Source organism: Camarhynchus parvulus, chromosome 9 (genome assembly GCF_901933205.1).
Source record: "Camarhynchus parvulus chromosome 9, STF_HiC, whole genome shotgun sequence".
Classification (NCBI taxonomy): domain Eukaryota; kingdom Metazoa; phylum Chordata; class Aves; order Passeriformes; family Thraupidae; genus Camarhynchus; species Camarhynchus parvulus.
Genome location: NC_044579.1, coordinates 9,227,794 through 9,251,606, shown reverse-complemented (window position 1 = coordinate 9,251,606; position 23,813 = coordinate 9,227,794). Strand labels below are relative to the sequence as shown.

Genomic DNA, 23,813 nt, shown 5'->3' with positions numbered 1-23,813 from the left:
CAGTTCTCCATCCTTCCCAACCTCTCTCTAGTGTTGGGCAGATCCTCAAAGCATTGGCCCTGCAGGGATGACCTCTTAGGGCGGTGCATTTCTGTCCTGTAGTCACCAGTGACAGCAGGAGGATGAAGGGAAAAGTAAACCACCATGGGGAGCACAGTGTGATGATACAAATGGGCTGGAAGGACCCAGGAGAGCCATCAGTTTGTTCTCCACCCTGTGCAGGAACTGTTTTCCCATGGTGAGGCAGGGATCAACCCAGCAGCAGTGTCTGGAGCCTCCCTGCACCAAGCCACTGGAAATGCCAGAGCCACATGAGAGCCATCAGCCCAAGGGATGGCACGGGGCTGTGGCTGCTCCTGCTGTGAATCAGGGAAGGAGCTGGATCCATGCATTAACTCACTGGCCATCTCAGCTCACAGCATAGAATGACTTCACCGTCGGGTGAACATCCCACCATGGAAACCAAACCTCAGGAATGCGTCTGGGTGTGCCGACTCTCTTCTCCTCTCCAGAGGGCTCTCTTATGTCTCAGCTACTCCCAGGCTAGCAAATTGCCATTGTCACCTCTCCCAGCAGCTCCCTGAGCTGGGCTGGGGAGCAGTGCCCATGCAAGGGTCATCCCCTGTGCCCGGCGGGTGCCTGCCTGGGGGTGGCACCGCGGGTGCTGCCCTCCCTGTGTGCGCATGCAGGGAGCTTTGCCATGGCTTCAGTCCAGTAGCCCCAGCCAAAGAGGGGAAGTCTGCACTCCACATGCCCTCCTTCTCCCTCTCTCCGTCTCTTGCTGGAGACAGATCCACCAGTGGCTGTAGCAGAGCCCAGGTTTTGGCGCCGAGCAGCAGCAGAGTGATGATTAATGCTGAGCAGAGCCACAGAGCCAGGGACGTCTGAGTTGTCTCTGCCTCTCTCCTAAACCAATTTGGCCAAAAAAGGCTAATGTGAGCATTTCTGCATCTGCCAGCCTAGGAGGGGGCTCGGCCAGAGCTCAGGGTCTCAGCAGGCATGGATGGGGCTGTATGTTTTTCCACTTGGGCTGGAGAGGGGCCGTGGGCAGGCAGCCGCCGGGCTCAGGTGACTCCTGAGCCGTCCTTTCCATCTGACTCATGAGAGACGTCGTGAGCGCTCTCCTGCCCAACGGAAAACACGTCTCCTGTCTCCTTGCAGCTCATGGCTTCTGGGCCCGTGCCAGTCCCCAGGCAGCACAGCTTCCCAGGGCTGTGCTGGCACCTGGAGCCCAGCTCTTCCCAGGCTGGAGCTGGGAGAGCGGCTCCATGGGATGATGCCCAACCAGGGCTTTACCTTCAGGCTGTGCCCACAGCTGCTGTGTCAGAAAAGGCAGGGTGGCAAGGGCTGGGCAGGACTGGCCCATGGTCCCTGCGATGGGCAGGAGCATCTCTACAGGCAGGGCTCCTGATTTCATTGCTGGCATGACACTGCTTTCCTAACACTCCTGATTTCCTCTTCTCCACCTCTTTGGAGGGTCCAGGATGGAAATGACCATCTTTCAGCACCAGGACAGGTCTTTCCCTTCCCAAGGCCAAGCACCCCATCCTCCCCTTTCATTTCTGGGTTTGGGCAGCATGAGAGTGTCTCCCACCTCAAACCCCACATTCACGTCCCCTAAGATTTCTCCATCTTATGTCCTTGTGGGCTTGTTTTTTCCAGTGCCTGGATGCCATCCTACCACAGATCCTCAGGAAAAACCCAGACCCTGAGGCTTTCTGCACAAGGGAAACTGAGGCACTCTGGGGTCAGCAGCTCTCGCTGGGGCACACTGAGCTGGGAGAGACAAGCCAGGGCCTGTGGCTCACTGTGCCCAGTCTCAGGCTGTTTGCGTCACACCCCAGAGCCTGCCCCCTCTGTGCCCGCTGCCCAAGCTGCAGCACTGGGCTCCCCCTGCTCCTCTGGGAAGGGAAATGTTTTCCCTTTCCCCTCCCATTCTGCTCGCCAGCAGCCAGTGAGTCCGGTTTCCCCTGCGCGCTGCCGCCAAGCGCCTCTGGAACCACTGGAAAATGCATAAAAGGCCCGGGCAAGGCTGCGGTGAGGGTTACTCACAGTCACAGCTGGATCCAGCTGCTGTTTAAAGCAACAGCACAGCCACACAGGGCTCCCAGGACACCCAGGTGTCCCAGGGGCTTAAATCCTGTGGGAAGAGAAGGCAGCATCCTCACTGGGCAGCAGCCCTGAGGCTGGAGGGGGCCTTTTCACTGGGGAAAATGAGGAAGGGGCAGCCCAAGGACAGAAACTCTTGGGTGGGTCTGGGTTTGGGATTTGCTCACCCAGGTTTGCAGAGTGTTTCCCCCTGCCCTGCTCCTGTGGCTCCTGGCACAGTGACCAGGAGAGCACTTCCCTGCCAGCCCCAGCTGCATCCCACGGTTGAGTCTGCAAAGGGCAACAGCAGCTTGGGGACCCCGGAGCAACAAGGGCTGGCCCAGCCATCACCCTGCAAAGCAGCTTACATTCCTCCCCTGTTTTTGGAAGAAATCGTGCAAATCCCAGAGTGTTTGAATCCAGTCAGGACAGAAGGTGTGGCTTTCAGCTGTGGCTCAAGGTGTTTCAGCAGCCCCCAGTGTTTCAGTGTGTGAGATGCCGAGGCCAATGGAGTGGGATGGAGCAGCTGGCTGTGGGAAGGCAGAAAACCTCCTCCTGCATCCTGGGTGCCAGCATGGTCCTGCTCTGACAGAGGCACTGGGATGGAAACAGCCACAGGGCACTGGGGTTAATGAGTAAAATAACTCACCCTGCCTGGGGTCTGGTTTATGGCTCTGTTAGCATGGGCAAGCAGAGAGAGCTTTCTGCGGGGGTGGATGTCTTTCCCAGTGTCCCACGTCAGACTGGTCAGTCCATGACGTCTGCTTCACCTTCCAAGATGCAGCAATAAATCAGGTTAATAATTAATCCCAACTGCCTGGGGAACCTTCCCTGGGACTGAGGCAGAGCCAGTCCCGCTCACAGCTCCCAGCACTCCACGTGAGAGCTGCAATGATGGGCGAGTCTCACAGGGCTGCTCTTTACCACAGCATCATGAAAGGTTCTTATAAAACAAACATGGAAGGAGAAAGGAACATTCCCTGTCCTATCACATCCAGGATGTTTGCTCCTGAGTGTGTGCAAAGTCTTGATGTGGTGCGAGTCTGGCTCAGACAAACAAATTGCAGCCTTGACCTCCCTCCCTGCTCCAGGGTACACCACAGGTGAGTGGTTTAACAAAGAAAAACCTAAAAGGGTGACCACCCTGTGCAGCTGCTCTCGGGTCAGGCTGAGCCCTTGGTCCTGCTCCAGGCACTCAGAGGTTTGGGGAGGAGAGGGCTGGTTTGTGTGTCTCCGCAGGGCAACGGGACCTCGGCTTGTGTGGGAAACCCAGCCCAGGGACCACAGTGTTGGCACAAGCGGTCAGGAGGTGTGAGAATTCCTGGAAGAAGAAGTGAGAGTTTTTTCTGTGTATGTATAATTTGCTGGAATGAAAATAAATCAGAAAACAACACTTGCACACACACACACAAAAAAAACCATATCAAAGAAACCAGTGCAGCTTTCCCCAGTGAAACAAATTCCAAACCATCAGTGGGAAAACACTGGCTAGGTCAATCTGCCACTAGCCAGTCTTCTGGGATTACATAAACTTAATAAAAAAAGCTCACTTATTTCTTTGTAAAAAACATTTTTTTAAAATAAAACATTTTCATTCAGGTCCACTTTGAAATTAAAAGAGGATTCTTGAAGCAAAAAAAGCATTGTTGTTAGCTTTGAGAACATCTAAATGAGCCACTTGGGTATCACCCCAGTCCTTGTCCTTTCCCTTAACCCAGACAATGTCCTGGAGCCCTGTTTGATGCCAGCTCCAAAGCCTTGTTGTCCCCACAGGTTGCCCCTCCCGTCTCTGGCAGTGCCACCAGATGGGTTAATGTTTGGGGGTGAATATGTGGCACTGGGACTGGCTCTCTCCAAATGGGTCACAGGAACCATCAGATGTGGAGATGGCTGCTGCCAGCAGGAGCTGGTGTCACTTAGCTGTCACCCAGGAAGATCCATGCATTGCCTTCCCCTCTACATGCCGGTCCAATGCAACCAGTGTGTCCAAATGCTGCTCCTCACAGGTGCCCTGCCAGCTCTCCCAGGGCTGCAGTGGCCTGGCACACCTCAAATGTCACTGGTGTTGTGCAAGGAAGAGGAACTCGGCTTTTCCATGCTCAAGCAGCACCTGCCACCCAAGAGCACTTATCCAGAAATCTGCAGCTCTGCCCACAGTGCCAAAAAGGCACCTGGTGCCTCCAAATTTCAGTCTAATGGCTCAGACCTGAGAAATACAGGTGATGGGTGCTGCAGAAAAGGAGGGGCAAGGCTACAGGTTCAGCTGCTTTGCTGAAGGCAGGGCTGGGCAGGAATGGCAGGGATATGCTGCTGGCTGAGTCTGCTGGGGTGAATAAAAATATTCAGGTTTTTCTTTTTCATGTTTCATTCTCAGCAGAGTTGTTGTAGCTGCTCATGTGAAACCTGTTCTTGCTGGGTGTTGGAAAGAGGTAAAGGGAATGTGTGTGGAGTAAGACTTCCTTAAAGAAATATTCTTTCAGCTGGATTTTGTTCTTCCTGCTGCTTTTCTGCTTTCCCAGGGTGAATCTGAAGAGCTAAAAACGAGTGGATGCTGCCATCCCTGTCCACATCATGGTCCCAGGGCAAATTGCAGGGATGAAATGGTCGTTGTGCTCTCAGGGCTTCCCTGTTCACATCCCTTCATGCAAGGGCCATCCTCCGGTGGGGTCCTCCTCCACTGTGAGCCCCTCCTTGCAGAGCGGGGTGAATTCCCAGCCAAGGGCTGGCATGTGCCTAACCATCCCTTGTGCTGCAGGGATGAGGAAGGTCCTTCTCACAGCCTGTTCTGGTCAAGCTGATGCTCAGTGAATCTCATGGCCGTGATTTTCTTGGGGCCAGCAAATACAAACATTTTCTTGAATGCAGCGAATACAAACTTTCCTATAGGCACTGGGAACGGGCTAAAAAGGAATCAGGAAAGGTATGTATGGACTTTTGGTGATGATAAGGACATGGGATGCTGTAGAGCTGGTGCAGCCTGTTTGGGCAATGTTTCCTGGGGAGCTTTCACAGGCCCCAGGACATAGAGCTGCAGGGCACCTGGGAAAGAGATAAGCTGAGATAAGGAGAGAGAAGCAGATCTGGAGAAAGCAATGCAATCTTCCTCCCCAAGCTGAGCTGGACATGGATTTTTCTTGGTGCTGTTTCAGTAGCAGAGGTTGTGTGGGTCCCTCTACACGTCCAGTCTTTGAAAAAAGAGCCTTTCCCATGACAAGCTCAGTGTGTCCAGGGGGTTGTGAGAGCTGTAGGAGATCCTGATCCTCATCATGAAAAATGCAGAGGAACTGTTCAGAAAGGGACCGGGATATCTCTGCTGGACAGGAAAGGAAATATTGCAAATTTCCTGCAGGCTTCCCAGCCTGGCTTCATGGCAAACATGAGCAGCTGGTGGGATTGGGAGGGTGACAAAAAAGGGAGATATCAGAAATTAGAAAGACTGATTTTTATGGCTGAAAAACACCTGGACTGAAATGTTACATTTAAAAGGAAAAGAAGGTCTTTAATCTGCTTCTTAATGGGCAATGGGATGTCTCATACTGATTCGGCTCTAGCAGGAATGCTGGTGAAACTGCATCTGAACAAGGGCTGAAGGAACAGTTTGAGAGGACCCCTCCCCTGGCTGTGATGCTATTGGAATTTTGACCCATGAGAGGTCCCAGCAAGCTGAGCAGGCACCTTCCTGCTGCAGCAACTCCCCGACAGCTCCCTACACCCCCAGGTGTGCTGTGGGTCCCAGGAAATGTGTGAGTCCTGGGCAGAGCATGGATGTCTGGGTGAGACTGGAGTCCTGGGCAGAGTATTGGTCCTTGACAAGGTGTGGACCCTGAGTGAGATGTGGGTCGTGGGGGAAGCGTGGGTCCCAGGAGAGGTGGGTATCCCGGGAGGCGCATTAAAGACTCTGGGGCAGAGCTAATGCACCCCAGAGAGGGCACAGTACACCAGGAACCGGACTAGGACGCCCCCGAGTTTCTAGATCCTGGTGAGAGTGCCATCAGCAGTGGGGAGGGTCCTCAGGAGGACGTGTGGGGTGTCACCCTTAAACTCCTTGCCCTGGGAGCACTGGGGAGGTGTCTGTCTGCTGGGGCGGGCGGGGGGGACGGGACAGAGGGGCAGGGCAAGAGTTAACCTACCTGCTCTGCCATCCATCTCTAGGCTCCACCTCGGAGAGAGAGGGGAGGGAAAAGAGAAAAAGTAGGGGAAAAAAAAAAAAAAGAAAGAAAAAAGAAGAGGAGGAGGAAGAGTGCAGAGAGAAGCGCCCGGACCGCGGGCAGCCCGGCCAGCAGCGGAGCGGCCGCCCCGTCCCACTCCCAGCATGTTCCAGTGGTGAGTGATCTCCGGGGAGCGCGGAGCCCGAGCCCCGCTCCTGCCCCGCTCCCGCACCGAGTCCCGGTATCCCTGGCTCCGCCGTCCCTTGTCCTCCGCTCCCGCTGCCCGGCGCTGCCGTCCCGACGCTGCCCGGAGCCGGGGGAATGCGAGGACCCCTCCCCACCGAGTGCCTCTCTCTTGTCGCCCCGGGGGTGGCTGGCCGGGGAAGGACACCTCTGGTGGGGACGGTGGGCGTGCGGAAGCGGCTAAGGACGGAGTGTGTCACTCGTCCCCTGTCCGTCTGTCCCCATCCCAGGAGCGACCCTGCCGCCGCCGCGGCTCCGCGGGGCTCCCAGGCGGGGTCTCGCTGGCCGCGGTACCCCGGAGAAGGCTCTCTGGGGTCCACTCCCGACACGAATTTCTCTCCATCCCGGGGCACCGGAGCTCCGGCCCGGCGGGAGGCAGGATGGGGGCCAACGGGCAGGGGCGGCCGGTTGGTGCCCCTCAATCCCCGGGGGTGCCTTTCTCAGCTTTCCCCTGAAAAGAGCTGGTTTGTGGGGAGGGGCCGGGGGCAGCAGGGTCTCCAGCCCTGCTCGGTGGGGTCCCGTCCCACGGCAGCGCCAGCCTGGGGGCAGATGCCCTCGGCCGGGGCAATATTCGGGGTTTGGGCTCTTGCCCCTTCCCCAGAAGCGTGGTTTTACGGCCTGGTATTTAAACCAGACTTTTGTGAGGAGGGAACGCATCTCCGGGCACCCGCATGGCAAGCTGCAGCCCCGCTTGGTGCTTGTACCCAGCTATTGCACAGGCTACTTCTGGGGACATTTGGGTTCTTTCTGCCCAGCATCTGCCTCTTTATAAGATCCCCTCTCCAAATCCTTGGCGCTGCCAACAGACAGGACTCTATACTGGTGGTGCCTCCAGTGACTGGGTCTAGCTGAGGGGCCAGCAAAAGCCCCTATCACATAAATATATAGCGCTGGCGGATCAAAGAGGTTTTCACATGAATCCAAAGCGAATGGGATAGGGATAGAGAGCCCCTGTCTCCCGGGGCCTCATCTGCCCTCGAGCATCAACACCTGAAAGGGATACTGCCCACCCCTAATTTGGAGTTTATATTTAACTGCCTGGTGGCAAAGCCATCTCACAGGGAGGCTTTTGAAGTTTCCTTGGTGGATAAAAGGGAAGAGAAGGAGCGTGTCAAGACCTTTTGAAAGCTCTCTTGATGGCACCAACACCAGCTGTTGGGGCAGACAGACCTGACTGGCACCGATGGCGGCCCCCCCAAATCCTTGGTTTGATATGGGAATTGCCTGCGGTTGTGGCTCGGGGTCCTCCCAGTCCCCGCCGCTTTCCTGGCAGTGCAGGGACAGGGTTTCTGCCAGGCAGAGGTGGCTGTGGGTCTCCTGGTTCCTGCTGGACCTGGTGGGACCCCATGGTTTGCAGTCAGACCAATAGGAAAAATCCCAAATAGGTTATTGTAAAAAAGCAGGAATTGCACTGGTGAGAACAGGGAAACAGGGCCCACTGAAGGAAGGAGGAATAAGTTTCTGTGCTGTTGTGCAACACCTCACCTATAAACATACCCAGGCCACTTGACGCTCCACCTCTTAATAAAAGCTGGAGTTGTCCCCTCAGCCCTGGGTCAGAACCTTCTGTCCCAAGGAGAGTAATGGGGGTCAGTGCACCCATGCACTGTTAGGCAGAGTCTGCCAAGGCTGGGACCATCTGTGCCAGTTAATGACAGCCCTACCTATGCAAATTGTTAAAATTTGTATCAGTAATTCCCTGTCCTTTGGGTACTGGGGAACGTTTGGCCATCCTTCAGGCTGAGTATCTTATCACTCATTGTCCTTGGATGGCAGGGAGTGTAAGAATGTGGTGGGACAGGACAGGATGGGATGGGATTGATGCAAATGAAATTACTATACAGGGTGACAGGGGTTATTTCTGCAGCAGAAATTCTGCAGCATTTTCTTGCCAGGTATGGATGAGAGGTTTTAAACATTGCTTGGCTGTGCTTGGAATAAAGTTTTATTGGAACTGAAGGGTTTGTAAGAATAAGCTCAAATCTGTGCAGGCAGGGCTGGAGAGGGTTAAGGGAATGGTGAGATCTAATCAGAACTGCTCCCTCATCAGTCTCAGATGAGTGGCCACATACAAAACCGGATGAGGAATATCTATCCATTTATCCTTAATTACTTATTTCCATGCTCGCTCCCACAGTCCACACTAGTGATCACAGTTTTCCCATGACAACGTCGAGCTCAAAAGTTCTTTGTGCTTCAGAGCGAAGCCAGAGGCAGGAGCTCCTGAAAGCTCCTGGTTCCCTTCTGGGATTGCTGCATTTCAGGGTGAGTGGAATCCCCTAGCACAGTGTTGTGTCCTGCCCTGGGGAGTCTGATGATCTATAGGGTGTCCCACAGGTGTTATGGTGCAGCCTGAGGAAAACTCAGCAGCTTCATGGTGGTTCTGATCACAATCCAGTCCCCAGGTCTAGGAGAGTTTTGCAGCTTTTGGGGGGATTTTTGTCTATCTGGAAAATACTTGGGTTAAATGTTTTGATTTCAGCTCCAAGCTCCTTCTCTGGAGTGTCCTGAAGTGAAGGTGCCATCTGCCTGCTAGAGATGATTCTGGATTTTTCAGGCTCTGACAGGAGTAGGGGGTTGAGGGCTGTCCCAGTGGGTGTCACCCAGGCTGGGATGTGCTTCTGACATGAAGAGGACAAGCACAGGGGCATCCCAAGACCAGTGCCACATCTGTCTCCATCAGCTCCACAGCACAGTGGCAGGAAAAGAGTGTTCAGGGACTGCCAAGCACCTTGTGTCAGAGCAGACAGAGATGGGGCTGCCCTTGGGAAGCTGTTGGGAGTAGAGAAAAGGAGCTCAGCTGCTATCCTCCCATGCCCAGTGCTCATCTGCACAGGGAGATGGCCCAAGGCAGCTGAACACACAGGATTGAGGCAGGAGGAAGTTGGTGCAGTGTGCAAGCTGTGGAGGGAGCTGAGCGCTCAGGAGCTACGTTGTGCAGCTGGGCAGAGAGAGCAGTTCCCCTCCTCTGTGGCAGTGGGATGAGAAACCCACCTTTAGCTGAATGGAAAAGCAGGCTGGGGAGGAACTGTGCATCAATAATCTCCAAGTCCAGCCTTCCTGTAGTCCCAAGGACCTCAGGAGGATCCTGCTTAAGCTCCCCATGAACTCCAAGCAGGGTCTGTCCCTGAGCCAGCAGCTTCCCAGGGCTATAGGTCTGCAGCAGAGGAGAGCAGCAGGATGGCCCCAGGAAGAACTGGGTTTGATCTACTCATGCCCTGCACCCTAGACATGCAGACACCTGGTTTGTCACAGGCTGGGAAAATCTGCCCACCCAATCTGCCCAGCATCCGCTGCTCCTTATCACCACAAAGGAAGCAACGGGACCCAAGAGCTGCCCAAATGCCCAGGAGTGCCCCCAGAAATACTGGCTCCCAAGGTGGTTGTAGGGTTAGGGATGTCTTTTTCCCACTGAACCATGAAATTTGACTCAAACGGCTTTCCTTTTTTGTCCTGATGTGCCATTTTGAAATTAAACAGCAATGCTAGTTTCATATTGACTCCTATGGTGTGGTTTCTCAGTGCTGTGTAACCTGTGATGCCAGTCTAGGCCATGGACGGTATGTCTGTCTTGCAGCTAAGGCTTTTGTGGAAAAGATAATTCCCTCCTGCTCTTGTCCTAAACTACAATTTTCAGATGGCTGAAACAGCAGTTTCTCTTGGGATTTTCTCCTGAAACAGCTGCCTTGCTGAAACTCTCACCCTGACTTGTCTCTCTCTCAGCCCATTTTCACTTCCCTGATCTTAGTACTGAGGTTACCAGATGACACTGCAACCATTCCCCACATACTTTGTGCCTGTTCCTACAGTTAAGTATGGTCCCAAAGCCACCCCACAAGCAGGATGCAGCTGGCAAGAGTATGCATTGAGGTGTCCTGCAGCTCTTCCCACAAAGTTTTTCCTCCTCAAAAGGTGATGGAACACAGATTATGAGAATCCCATGACCTCTCAAGGAAGTACTTTTGCAGACAAGCCTCTTTAAGCCTGTATATTCTTCTCCTTAACCCCTTGTCTCTTCCCTTTAGGAAGAAGACCATCTACAAAACAGTTTGTCTCTCCTTCTTGCTGATCATTACAGTGACGGTGCTGCAGCGTGGAATGGCCCCAAACCAGTTCATGCAGGGCCAGCAGCAGAAAGAACTGCCCCCTTCAGAGCCCTTGAAATCACAGAAGAGAGACAACGCCTTCTCCATCAGCAACAGTTTCTGGAAGACCAAGAAGGAGAAGGCTCCTGTGAAGGAGGAGAGCGTGACAGCAAAGCAAACAAAATCCTGGGATGTCACCACTACCAACTGCTCAGCCAACCAGAACTTCAGCAAGGTGGATTGGTTCAAGGGGCTGGAGCCCAACTTCCAGCAGTTCCTGCTCTATCGGCACTGCCGCTACTTCCCCATGCTGATCAACCATCCAGAGAAGTGCAGCGGGGATGTCTACCTGCTCATTGTGGTCAAGTCCATCATCACACAGCACGACCGCCGCGAGGCCATCCGCAGGACCTGGGGCCAAGAGAAGGACGTGGAGGGCAAGAGGATCAGGACGCTGTTCTTGCTGGGCACCGCCTCCAAGGAGGAGGAGAGAGCCAACCACCAGAAACTGCTAGATTATGAGAACCACATCTATGGGGACATCTTGCAGTGGGATTTCCTGGATAGCTTCTTCAACCTCACCCTCAAAGAGGTCCATTTCCTGAAGTGGGTCGACATCTACTGTGACAATGTCCGCTTCATCTTCAAAGGCGACGATGATGTGTTTGTGAGTCCCAGCAATATCCTGGAGTTCCTGGAGGACAAGAAGGAGGGAGAGGACCTCTTTGTGGGGGATGTCCTCCACAGGGCCAGGCCAATCCGTAAGAAGGAGAACAAGTACTACATCCCCAGCGCCCTCTACAACAAAAACATCTACCCACCCTACGCAGGGGGTGGGGGCTTCATCATGGATGGAGCTCTGGCCAAGAGGCTGCATAAGGCCTCAGAGACACTGGAGCTGTACCCCATCGATGACGTCTTCCTAGGGATGTGCTTGGAGGTCCTTAAAGTGTCACCTGTTGGGCACGAGGGCTTCAAGACTTTTGGTATTGTGAAAAACAAGAACAGCAAGATGAACAAGGAGCCATGTTTTTACCGGAGTATGTTGGTGGTTCATAAACTGCTGCCTCCAGAGCTGCTCCAAATGTGGGACTTGGTCCACAGTAACTTGACATGCTCAAGAAAACTCAATGTCCTTTAGCTCAGTCTCTCTGGAGAGCTGGGACTGCAGGAGCTGGGACAACTGATCCCTGCTCTGGGGTGGGGTGAGCCTCCGCTGGTGGCACACAAATCCTTCAGGGGCACTGCCTTCCGGGGTGAGGAGGGCAGAGACACTGCACTCATGGGCAGGGTTTGTTCCTGTACTGTATTGTGGTTCACGTATCTCCAGCTGGGTTGGGGGTTGCTGAAAAAGAGAAAAAAACCAACAAAACATGACAAGTCTAGCACAAAATGGAGAGAGGGCAAAGAGGTTTGTGCTCTGCTTTAGGTACCTCCTCCACAGCAGCATGATGAGTGGAGGAGTGGAGGGAGGCAGGGAGGGATGTGGCACTGGCATTTTTTGGAGATGTTCAGGGTCTGGCTATCCAGGGAAGCTGCTCCAAGGGAGTTCAGCCAATTACAAGTGCATGAACCCTCCTGACTCAAAAATCATGGGATTTTGTTATCTCAAATTTCTCCTCTATGTAAGGTCTTGGTAACATTGACCCTGTGTGCATTGGGTTCACCCCCACCAAAGTCCTCTGTGTCCCCATATGCAGCTGGGGAAAGGGGCTCTTCTCCGAGGCTGGCCCTCAACAGCCCTGAGTCCCCGTTAGGGTTTCAGCCTGGCAGTTGTGGAACTGGGGTCCTTGTCCCTGCCAGAGGGACCAGGCAATGGTGGCTCCCAGCACCAGCCTGGGCTGTGCCTGGCTCCCCAGCCCCTCTGCGGCCTTACTGCATGTGTCCTCAGAGGAATGCACCCAGCTGAAATTCCTCAGGGATTTATTCCTCCTGGCAGGAAAGAGACTAGGCCAGCTGCCCTTGCCTGTAGCCAAGGAAGAAGTGGAGAAAAGTGGTGGCCCCCCTTGGAGTGCCCCAGGGATTTGTCACTTCTGGGACCCAGCTTCCTGGGCATGCCAGGGGGTGCTGTGGGAGACCCTCTCCATGCTGCACAGCTGCCTTCGTGGCTTTGCCTTGCAGGGGAACAACAGCCCCAAAGGCTCTGTGTGTGGCTGCTTCGGGTTCAGCCCTGGTTTGTCGGCAACTGTGATGCTCCAGGGTAGGCTGGAGACATTGGTCCTGCTCTGGCATGAGAAGCAGGGTCCAAGGGGACAAAGTGAAGAAAAGCCGGTGTTTCACACATCTGCTCCTCTCAGGGTTGCTGCAGTATTTATTCTGCAGGGTGAGATTGGAGCATGACAGGAAATGGCGTCACAAGACATGGCCTTTTTTCTTCGGGCTGTAAGGGCCACGAGCTCTTGAGGGGAGCCCTGGGATGGTTGCTTTGGTGGAAACCACCCAACACAGAGACATGTGCCCACACCAGGGCCACGGATACTCTCCAGCCACTGACTGCAGGCATGAGCAAAGGCCACAGGAATGTGCAAAGCCACACATGCTCACACACACGTGCTCCCAGGCACAGGCTCTACACGCACAGATGTCCCTGTGTGTAGGGCTGGCATGCCCAGATGTCCCTGCAGGGGCTGGACACACACAGCCACATCCATGGCCCTGACCACGCACAGCGAAACACAGGCACAGATGCCCTTTCTCTCTCTCCCTCTCTGGTGCCAGACATTGAAAGGAAAAAAGTTTTACTACCTCAAAGGTCCCCCTGTGCAGTGCCTTTTTTTTTTCCCCCTTTCTCTTATTTTCTTAATGCGTTTTGGAAACAGACCTGTTTCATTTACTCCAAGTACATTTCCCAGGTTAGAAAACAAATAAAAAAGAGCATAAACCAGTCAAAAAGGGCACCCACACGCCAAGCCACACCACTCTTAAAATGGCCCTGTTCAGATAAGATGCAGATTTGAAGAGAAGGAAGAGAAAGAGCCAGTGCTGCCCAGGGCTCAGCTGGTGGTGATACTGTGAAACTGGATGTACAATGCACCGGGTCCCTCAGCAGAGTCCTGAGGGCATTTTTGGTACCCACTGGGCTTAGGCAGCACACAACTCTTTCCTTTTCCCCTCCTCTCCCTCCTTCAAACAGGAGTGAGTTCGGAAACACTTTCCAAATCAATACCTCCATAATTTATGCCAGGTACAGTACTTTAGGCTGTACATTTATCGTGGATGCAGGGTCAGCTCTCGCTCTCTGTAGCAATGGGTATGGTGAGCCAGGGCTGTGTGCAGACATCTCTCAGTGTTCTTCATCTGGTGGGACCTGTACAGAGAAACCTTGTAGAGTTTGGTAAATATTCTAGTTTCTAAATAAAGGTTAAAAGAAGAAGAAAAAAGTCCTACAAGCCTTCACCTCATGTCATTATTAGTGAGTTTCTGCTGGGAACAAAACCTGGCAATGGGCTACAGTGACAAAACTGACTTCTTGGAATGGGCAACTGGGGACTGAAGCTGTCCTGTTCCAGTTTTTGGCACAGCTTCCTTCTGGAGCCGGGCACGGTAACCAGGCTGGTGGGTATTTTTTCTCTTTCATGCACTCCTCCACCTTCATCTCAAACTAAACTTCAGATCCTCCTGGTGCTCTGCAGGGAGGAGCTTCTCATGCCAACCTCTGTGGCAAAAGCCACCACAGCAGGGCTGGGAACTCACTGGTTTTGTTGAGCACTCTCTCCTTGCGCAAAACGAGATGGGCACTCCTGTCCCTGCTAACCTCCCAACAGCAGGAGGACCTTGCTCACTTCCCCAGTCAAAGCAGCACCATGGGGTAACACAGCCCCTGGTCATGAGGTTCCAACCTGGCTGGGGTGAAGAGGAGGAAAGCCACAGGTGAACCCGTGGGTGTCACCTTGGCGTCTGGGCACTGAGGGGCTGTTTCCAGGGCTGGCACCCAGCTCAGACACTCCCGGTGCTGGGGAGCAGAGAGGTCAGGGGACAAGAACACACTGTATTGGCAGGCTGGGCTGTCACTAGGGCTGGCTTCCCCAGGGCACCAAAAATTTCATACACATGGACAAAACACAAGCGCTCAGTGGATACTCCTGCCCGTTCCCTCTCCAGTGTGACCCCACGCTGTCACATGCCACTGTATGCCACGTGTCCGGCGGGGGGAGCAGGGCCCCTGTGCGGTGTGGAGGCAGCTCCGGCCGCGGCTCCCCGGCAGTGCCCTCAGAGCTGCCCCGGTGTGGAGGGGGCTCCGGCCGCGGCTCCCCGGCAGTGCCCTCAGAGCTGCCCCGGTGTGGAGGCGGCTCCGGCCGCGGCTCCCCGGCAGTGCCCTCAGAGCTGCCCCGGTGTGGAGGCGGCTCCGGCCGCGGCTCCCCGCAGTGCCCTCAGAGCCGCCCCCTCACGCAGGGCGGGAAGGACGCGGAACGCTGGCCGGTGCTGCCCCCTGGCGGCCGCGCCCGCCCGTCCGACCATTTACCACTGGGCCGCGGGTGCGGCTCCAAAATGGCCGATGGCGAAGGGCCGGGGGCGATGACACAAACCGTACAGCTGTCCAGCTGAAGCGACCCCAGACGCCACTGGTTTAGTTTTGGCCGCATGGAATGGCCTTTGGCAGGGCTCGATGTTGGGAAGCCAAGGAGAAATGGCCACAGCAGCGGGAGCGGCTGCAGAGGCTGGGCAGGGCAGGGAAGGTCGCAGCAGTGGCTGTGTGCCAGGAGGGTGGGACAGTCTGACCACGGCTGCAGCCAGAGGCCACTGGCACAGGCCAAATGCCAAATGCCAGGGCACGATCTTTGAGCCAGGCAGGGGTAGAGAACACTAAGAGACCATATGCCCAGCCAAGCTCGGCTACACAGCCCTGCTTTCTGTGCCTGTTTTCTGCACCCACCAGTCTGGGAAAACCATGGACTCAACAGCTACCATTGCAGGGCAGCACACTGTGCCTGGCTAGAAAAACCAGCCAGTGACCACTGCCACAGGACTGGCCAGGACTGAGGCCCTTCATGCCCAGGCTGCTGCCTGACCTTGGGTGAGGAAGGACAGCAGGCCTGAGTTTGGCCACAACCAAACAGCCACTCAAGCCCAAACTCCTGCTCACACTTAGGGGCAAGAGGAGACAATTCCAAATGAAGTACAATAGAAAACTTGTAGGAGAGAGCAACTGAACTGCAGGGCCTTAGTACAAGATCTGATTTACTTTGTTTAAAAAGAAAGTAGAAAAGCAAATGGCTAGCAAGCACCATCACAGCATCTTCAGTTTAAAAAAAAAAAAGGTTGTGGTTACAGAGCTTACCTTGGCCACCATAATCCTTTCCCCTACTTCCTGCTAACAGCATGCATACACTGCTGGAGCAGAGCAGGACAGAAGCTGCTGCTGTGACACCAATGACCTTAACCCAAAAGAGGGAAGGCTACAGACAGCCTGTTTCTCACAGCCTGGCTTCATCTAGTGGCACAGAAGTAACACGAACCAGTTTAGGTCCTTTAATCTGTCCAAGACAGGGTGCTAAAGCACAAATGATAAAACATTCTGCATTTTTACAGCAAAAATGCTACAGAAGTTTATAGGAAAAAAAAAATTTGTACATGGGTAAAACATTATAAATTCAAGACAACTCACAGACAAGGGGTAAATTCCCACATCTATCACTCTTTGTTTTAAAAAGTTCGTTTGAACAGGCAAGCAGTCAAAATGGCTTGCTCTCTCTTCCTTGAAATGAAAATTTTATCTTCCAAGCGGCTCACAGTACTGCTTCGCTTCTTGGAATGTCCTCCGAAGGCTCCGCCAAGATCAAAGGAGAATAAAAACCCCCGGAGTCCTTTCAGATAGTCTCAGAGAGCAGGAAAAGGGAAAGGAAAGGGGAAGTTTATTCAAACTTGATCTTCTTCCCTTGCGGCTTGTGATCTCCACCTCCTCCTCTGCCTCCTCGGAAGCCACCTCCTCCTCTACCTAGAAATAAAATTTTGCAAAAAGCAGAGTTACCACTATAGTATTTATATTAAATGCACACAAATATATTGCAGTGGTGTAATTGTACTACTGCCCTTCCAAACCCATCCTGGCACAGGACAGAAAATAAATTCACATCCAATATTCTCTGGTAGCTCTACACCATAACCCCAAGATGGCTTTGGGTTCATTTCGGAGCACACCCCCTCCAAACAGCAGCATTTGCTTCCTCTTACCTCCAAATCCACCTCTGCCACCTCCTCTGCCACCAAATCCACCTCTTCCTCCTCGGCCACCTCCTCTGCCACCACGACCACCAAATCCACCACCACGCTGAAAGTCACCCTTTGGCTTGGCAAAATCAAGGGTCACTTTGTTTCCATCTATCTCTCCATCTTCCATGGCTTCCTTGGCTGCTTTGGCATCTTCTGCAGAGCTGAAGTCCACAAAACCAAACCTAGGAAACAGGTTACAAAAGCAACAGTCAGTCAGATTTCACGAGCTGCAGCACCACCTGCAGGTTCCTGACAGAAATCCTTTCGGAATCAAACACCAGCACTTCTGCATCCCACAGGATGTGTCACTTGTAGGACAGCAGTGGCTAATCACAATCGATGGAGCCCCACTGTGAGTTTGCCAGTACTGTACAGTTAATTTCCTTCTCGTGCGAATCCATCAACTGCCACGGAGATTTGCTGGCAGGAAGGAGCTCATTGAGAAGAGGTGAGGAGTGAGCACGTGTTGCCCTCCACCAATGGACCCAAAGCTGTGTGTTTCCTGCTCCCACCCCATTTACCAGTTTCACAGAACCATCCACATGAGCGTGAGAAACACCCTGCATTGCAGAGATCAGCTGAAGTGAGGTGCTATGTAGCACCTGAAGCCAGCCCAGGTGATGTTCAACCCACCCTTTAGATGATCCAGTGTCTCTGTCTGTGACTATTCTTGCACTTATTGAGCCTTCAAACGATTCTCTTAACGTCTCCTCTGTGGTGTCCTCAGAAAGGCCTCTGACAAACAATGTTTTGCTTTGCTCTGTGAAAAGGGAGCACATTCAGAATTCATTCAGCTTGAGCAAGGCAGCCTTCAGCTTCGTAACATCACATCCAGCTTGCGTTACTGGCTCCCAGAACAGCTCTCAGGGATAAAGGGATTGTTTTCAAGGAACAGCCCAAGAACCTGGAGTCCATGGAAGCTTTTTCAGGACTGCAGTTAGAGCCTGACATCAAAGGATTTCCATCAGCCAACCTGATACTGCCAAATTAAGTTTGCCCCCCTCCTTTTTTTAAAATACATGCTTCCACCTTGTCAACAATGATAACAACTAACTGTACAGACACCGCTGGATCAGCACTTGACTATCTAGAGGAATTTGACAACAGTTTCATCAGCATTTCAGATAATCAGTCATCATATCCAGCATACTTGCTTACGTCTGGCATGTTTGTTGTTTTTTTTAAGCAGCCCCAGATTTGCCTGGATGGTGCTCTCCTGCCACAGCTGGAGATCAAACATGAAACACTTACGACTGAATCCTCCTCCTCGTGCGTTCGTGTTCCCTTTCTGTGCACTGAATTCCAGTCTGATTGTTCTGCCTTCAATCTCTGTGTTGTTATAGGAATTCAATGCCTCTCTGGCATCTTCAGTTGTGGCAAAATCTACAAATGCATACCTGTGTGGAGAGGAAGATTCCAGTCAGCCTGGGGGAGGCAAGTCACTTGCAATGCCAGCCTGGGGGTCAAGTGGAAGGCACAACCTACCCTTTAGGCCTGCCCTGGTTGTTCTGTGGCACCTTGATGGAAGAAGCTTTCTTAAACACTTCTTGGAGAGTCTCTTCTGTAGCAGCATACGAGAGGTTGTTGACAATTAGGGTCTTCGACTCTCCTATGGGGAAAAGTCAATGCTGTTACGTGCAGGTTTGGAGAAGGAGAGCTCTTGTTCTCTACTTACCAGATTCTGCCAAGGGGTTAAGAATACCTGTTGCCCTTTCCTCACCTCAGGGTGAGGCACAAAGCAAAATCCAACCCTGTTTTATTCACTGAGACCAATTGCCCCCCTTGTCTGAAACATGCAATAGAGACAAAGTGCATAGGATGCAGAACACAAGTCAGGCAAAAGATCTGGCTGGTATCTTAATCTTCTTGCAGTATTTTAAGTTGGCATACCCCCAGGAACTTCTGAAGCAAGTGGAAATGAACCCTGAATGCCATCTGTATGCATGTTATCAGTATGGAAAGTACCTTTCTGATGTTCTTGCTGGCTCTTCTCACCAGTGAAGTCAATGACCACGGCACGACCCTCAATTTCTGTGCCCTGCTTCTCCTCCAGAGCTTTGTTTGCCTCAGCTTCTGTTTTAAATTCAATGTAGGCCATCCTACAACACAGAGAAGAATGTAAGCAAACGCCTCCTTCCAGGAACAACAAAGTTTGCGAATGAGGGGGGGAAGATGTAAAAGAAAAATGCTGCAAAAAGTAGGACAACAATGCAGCAGGTTCCTTAGGGTAGCCAAAGGACATGTAAGCTTATCAGAATATGCCAAGAGCTAAAGGAACAGCAAACACACAACAGTTTTCTCAGCTACACACCCTTTGCTGCTCCCGTCCTTGTTCATCACTATCCGGACCTCCACTGCATTTTCAAACACCTCCTTGATGTCATCCTCGGTTATGCGGTAGGGCAGGTTCTTCAAAAACAGCGTTCTGGCATCTCTCTCTGCAAAGGCAAGTTACTTTCAGGTTAGCAGCTAAAAATCCCTCCTCATCTACACTGCCAGTTCAGTGAGACTCAGCAAGTTGATCCAGAAAGTAAGAGCAAGCATTCACATTCTCAGAAGCTGCAAAAGTAACTGTAACAAAAGTTAATGAAACTACTGTGCTTCTCTTAAGGGCATCAAGTTCAAAAAAACAGGTCCTAAAGTTTCAGAAAGAAACTTATTTCTTCCTCAGCCCTCCCAACATGCACTATTTCTTGGGATCACATTTGCAGATATTCCAGTCTGAACTTGTATACGTGTATGTAAGCATTTTAGAAACTCTTAATTGGGCCATACCTTTCTTGTCTTCTTTCATAGCTTCCTTGCTTTTTGCTTTTTCCAGTTTGATTTCCAAACCCATTAATTTCTTTCCATTCATCTGGAGAGCTTTATCCAGATCCTCAGCAGAGGAGAAGTCCACATAGCCGAACCGCCTGTAAGAACAGCATCCTTGAGGTTCTCTGATCCACCTCTGGCAGCAGAGACCACAAACACAAACCTAACACCACAGAGGTCCTGGCTGGTCAGGTTCCAGGCAAAGTCAAACCCTCGCCACTACCAAGCAACCACTCCAGCATCTTGAGGGGAACCAGCACCAGCACACTTGGACCCCTATGAACAATTTAGTGCTAAATAAAAGAAATTAGTAGCAAAATTCTACTGATGAACTCACTTGGAAGCACCAATTCTGACATCTACAACTTCAATATTCTTCTTCCCAAAGAATTCTCTGAGTCCCGTCTTCAGCTCCTCAAACTCCTTGGTGCAGACCAAATTTCCAACAAATACAGAGAAAGCTGATGTGGGCCCTTTAAATGAAAAGACAGTCAAGTGGGGTTTTTTAAAGGCAGCTTTCAAAACTGGGAGCCAGAGTCCAGACAGCTTTAGCACATCAGTTTTTGTTTAAAAGTGACATCACACTTCAGTATTAAGTCCCTTATGATCATCATTTGTGCTGAGAAACCCCACCCCTGACATCCTGGACCTTCAGTTATATTTCCCATGCAACAGAGTCCAACCACAGTCCATTAAACAAGCATCATTTGATGATCCCACGCCACTTACCATCTGTTTTCTTTTTCTTGGGCTCTGGTGCACTTTTATTGGTCATTTCTTTCTTCCTCTTTCCAGGTGCTTCCTTGACAGGTTCTGAGCCAGAAAACAAAACAACACTGAAAAATGCACAACTCTTCCTAAACTGGATCAACACAGGAGCATTAATCTTTACACCAGTCATACACAAGACTTCCTGTTACTCAGCAACTGTAACATTTTAAACTTTAACTCACTTTCATCTTCACTTTCCTCCTCGGCATCCTCTTCATCTTCCTCCTCTTCATCGTCATCCTCATCGTCATCCTCCTCCTCATCTTCCTCATCTTCAGATTCTGCTGCCTTGGCTTTCACTGGTGCAGCCTTGGCTGGAGTGGTTTTCTTCACTGGAACAGGGGCTGTGTCCATAGCTTCATCTTCAGACTCTGGAACAAGATGAGCACAGTATTTAGACAGTTCCACATTAAGCACCTTTGGAAACCAAGAAAACAAAATGCTGTTGAGCAAAATGTTTCTCATGCCTCCTGAAATTTTTATGTTCTCAGGAAAAAAGCTTAATACACTTAATTTTTACAAAAGATGTCTCTCTTCCTTGAGTTTTATTGCATTAAAAAAACCCAAAACCTGTTCACCAACAGTAAAAAGTTTTACTGACAATAGGGAAATTAACACCCATTCAGCAATATGGACAACAGCAACCAGCTAAAACCAGCTCAGCAAACACTGCATCACTCCCATTATCCTTTGAGCTACCTCCCTCCCCCAGGTCCCTGTAAGTGTTCAATAATAAAACATTTTATACCATCATCTTCTTCATCATCCTCATCATCCTCTTCATCCTCATCCTCCTCCTCAGATTCCTGCTTTGCTGGCACAGCTGCAGGCTTTTTGGCTGGTACTGCTGCAGGCTTTTTGGCTGCAGGCTTCACAGGCATTGGTGGTTCCTCCTCCTCATCTGCACCAACAGTACCACAAGTCTTTACTACTAGGGTTCAATTAGTTAGGTAAAAAGTACTTAGGGCTTCCCAAAATTTTGTCCAAGAGTTTAGGAAAGAGCAATCAAGAAACAAGATGTTTTGCAGGCTGCATGTAAGGTAGCTGCAGCTCAAGCTCTCCTCCAAACTTCACCCATTGCCCACATCTCCTTTGTAACCCCTCTTTAATCCATGAACCCCCCCAAGTATTAAATCACACAAATCTCTTCATTCCAAAGGTACTCATATTTAATGATTTGATTGAACCATCTTTAGTCCATGTGTATTTCAAAGGTAACTTACCAGAATCTTCTTCATCCTCCTCCTCATCATCATCATCTTCGTCATCATCTTCATCATCTTCTTCTTCACTCTCCTCCTTCTTGGCATTCTTTCCATTTTTTGCTCCTTTGGTTAGGACAGCAGCCTTTTTAGGAGTTGGAGTAACAGCCTTTTTGGGCTGTGGAGTAGCCACAACCTTCTTTGCAGGTGTAACTGCCTTTTTTGCAGGAGTAGCAACTTTTTTGGCAGGAGTTGCAGCCTTCTTGGCTGGGGTAACAGCAACTTTTTGTGGTTTCTTCTGGGGGATCATCTGAAAGACAAAATAGTGTAAAACTCATGCTAGCCTGTTTAATCTACCATTACTCCACTATCAGACAAACATACAGCAAGTAAAATCTAAAGAATATCCTTCTGACAGTTTCTGTTAAGTTACCTCAAATGCCCACCCTGATGAATCAATAAAGCTCCAAGTCAGCTTTTTCATGCTTTCAGGAGCCTACTCATGGAACATCAAAGCACCTCTAAATTCCCTGGTCCTGAACCAAGACCTGTGGTGTATATCAGCATTCAGCATCTTGGAACTTCTACACTTGCACATTAACCAGATGTGACAAAAGTCATACTGCTCATTACTAGGGTAATTAGGTACCCACTTGATTATCAGCTTTAGGACAGCTTTAGGACCCCACCAGTACTTGCACAAGCCTGGAAGTACAGACTTAGCAGTTGAGCTATTTTTCCTCACGCGGCTTTAGCCTTATAAAATCCAGTTTATTCTTTAGCCACAGTTTAGTGAGGAACACCGACTGTTTATTGACACCCTGTTACAGTGTAACCCAAAACCCTCACGACACTTCTGTAACACGTGCACCCTTCTGACTCCATCTCTAGATCAATCACCTCTTCTCCGCTGCTCTCGTCTAGGTCAGAGGACTCCTCTTCCTCACTTTCCTCGAACTTTTTCGGAGGAGGAGCCATTTTTTTCTGTTTGATTTGATTCTTCGGGGTCTGAAAGAGAGCGGGAGCAGGACGTTTAGCTCCCGTGCTCACCCGGGCTGCCTGCGAGCGCTCCCTCCGGCGGGCAATTGTCCCCACCACGTGGCCGCCCTCCGGCCCCGGCGGCGCTCAGGGGGCGGCCCGGGGGCTGCGGGGTCGCTCCCGCCGGTGTGCGGGGCCTTCCCGGGAGCGCGGGGCCTTCCCGGGAGCAGGGCGCGCTCCCACGTGCTCGCTGGCCCCGCGCCCCACGTGGCCGCACTGTGACGTAGCCCCGCCCCCCCCATCCGCGCGCGCTCGCACGCGGGGCCCACCCGCGCCCCTCACACACACGGACCCCGAACCCGCTCCCCGCCGCCCGCTCCCCTCCCGCCCCGCGCCCCCGCCCGCGGCCGCCGCACGGAGCGCAGCGGGACAAGGGGGACTTGAATCCGCTGCCTCCGGGCCCGCGGCCCCTCCCCTCGCCGCCATCTTCACGGCGACCGAGAGCAGGCCTAGATCCACCGCGCGGCCCGAGCGCACGGCGGCGAAAGCGGCCCGGCTCCCTCCCCGATCCGCCGCCGTCCGCACCCGCCCGCCCCGTCATGGCGGCGTCCGCCAGCTGCCCGCCCGGCGGCTGCGCCCCCCCACGCCCTCACCTTGGTAATCTTCACCATGATGGCGGCGGTGCCTGGCGGCGCAGGGGCGGCGGCCGAGCTGTGTCGGGAGCGGGGTGGGCGCGTCCGGCGGGGCGGCGGCGCGGGGGGATCGGGCCGCGGGCGGGCGGCGGGAGCAGCGGGGACGCGCGGGCGGCCGGGCCGAGCACTGACACGAAAGAGCGAGCGCGCGCCCCTTCCGCCCCCTTTGCTAGCACCGCGCCAGGCTCCGCCCCCACCGCCCCCGCCCCGACCAATCGCCGTGCGCGCCGCGCCGCCCGGCCAATGGCAGCCCCCGCCCCTCGAGCCGCCGCGCCAATGGCCGGCGCCCTGCGATCGGCCAACGGGAGGGCGCCTTCCAGCCCCGGGGCCGTGCGGCGGGGGGCGAGCGCGGGGGGACGCACCCCCGCCCGCCCGGGAGGACTCGGCCGCAGCCAATGGGACGGAGGCAGCTCGGCGCCTGCGCGCTGATTGGGCGGCGTGGCCGGGCCACGGGCGAGCACGTGGCGGGCGGCGGCCACGTGGTGGGGCCGGGCGGGGGTCCCGGGGGTCCGGCAGAGACCGGGGCGGTGTGTTGGGTCCTGGGGTCCGGAAGGGACCAGGGGTGTGACGGGTCCCGGGGGT

The 23,813-nt window shown here is 53.0% G+C and overlaps 2 protein-coding genes and 3 non-coding genes across 5 annotated transcripts; 1 reads left to right on the top strand and 4 right to left on the bottom strand.

Moving 5' to 3' along the window:
- The first annotated feature begins 6,322 nt into the window (after nucleotides 1–6,322).
- Nucleotides 6,323–11,917, top strand: B3GNT7 (UDP-GlcNAc:betaGal beta-1,3-N-acetylglucosaminyltransferase 7). The gene is made up of 2 exons (XM_030954061.1): nucleotides 6,323–6,411; nucleotides 10,505–11,917. Exons 1-2 carry the CDS (start codon nucleotides 6,401–6,403, stop codon nucleotides 11,703–11,705), a joined length of 1,212 nt encoding a protein of 403 aa, XP_030809921.1. The 5' UTR covers nucleotides 6,323–6,400; the 3' UTR covers nucleotides 11,706–11,917.
- Nucleotides 11,918–15,725: 3,808 nt separating this feature from the next.
- On the bottom strand, nucleotides 15,726–23,396 carry NCL (nucleolin). Its single transcript, XM_030954059.1, has 15 exons — nucleotides 23,193–23,396; nucleotides 22,462–22,569; nucleotides 21,583–21,871; nucleotides 21,108–21,260; nucleotides 20,542–20,730; nucleotides 20,318–20,401; nucleotides 19,926–20,061; nucleotides 19,550–19,686; nucleotides 19,086–19,212; nucleotides 18,740–18,873; nucleotides 18,260–18,383; nucleotides 18,026–18,171; nucleotides 17,408–17,534; nucleotides 16,736–16,956; nucleotides 15,726–16,499 (listed from the first exon to the last, which is right to left on the bottom strand). Exons 1-15 carry the CDS (start codon nucleotides 23,208–23,210, stop codon nucleotides 16,417–16,419), a joined length of 2,076 nt encoding a protein of 691 aa, XP_030809919.1. The 5' UTR covers nucleotides 23,211–23,396; the 3' UTR covers nucleotides 15,726–16,416.
- On the bottom strand, nucleotides 17,082–17,222 carry LOC115907190. The gene has a single exon (XR_004061006.1). It is a non-coding gene; the product is annotated as a small nucleolar RNA SNORA75 (small nucleolar RNA).
- Nucleotides 17,842–17,918, bottom strand: LOC115907194. Its single transcript, XR_004061010.1, has one exon. It is a non-coding gene; the product is annotated as a small nucleolar RNA SNORD20 (small nucleolar RNA).
- On the bottom strand, nucleotides 20,140–20,209 carry LOC115907192. Its single transcript, XR_004061008.1, has one exon. It is a non-coding gene; the product is annotated as a small nucleolar RNA SNORD82 (small nucleolar RNA).
- Nucleotides 23,397–23,813: the final 417 nt, after the last annotated feature.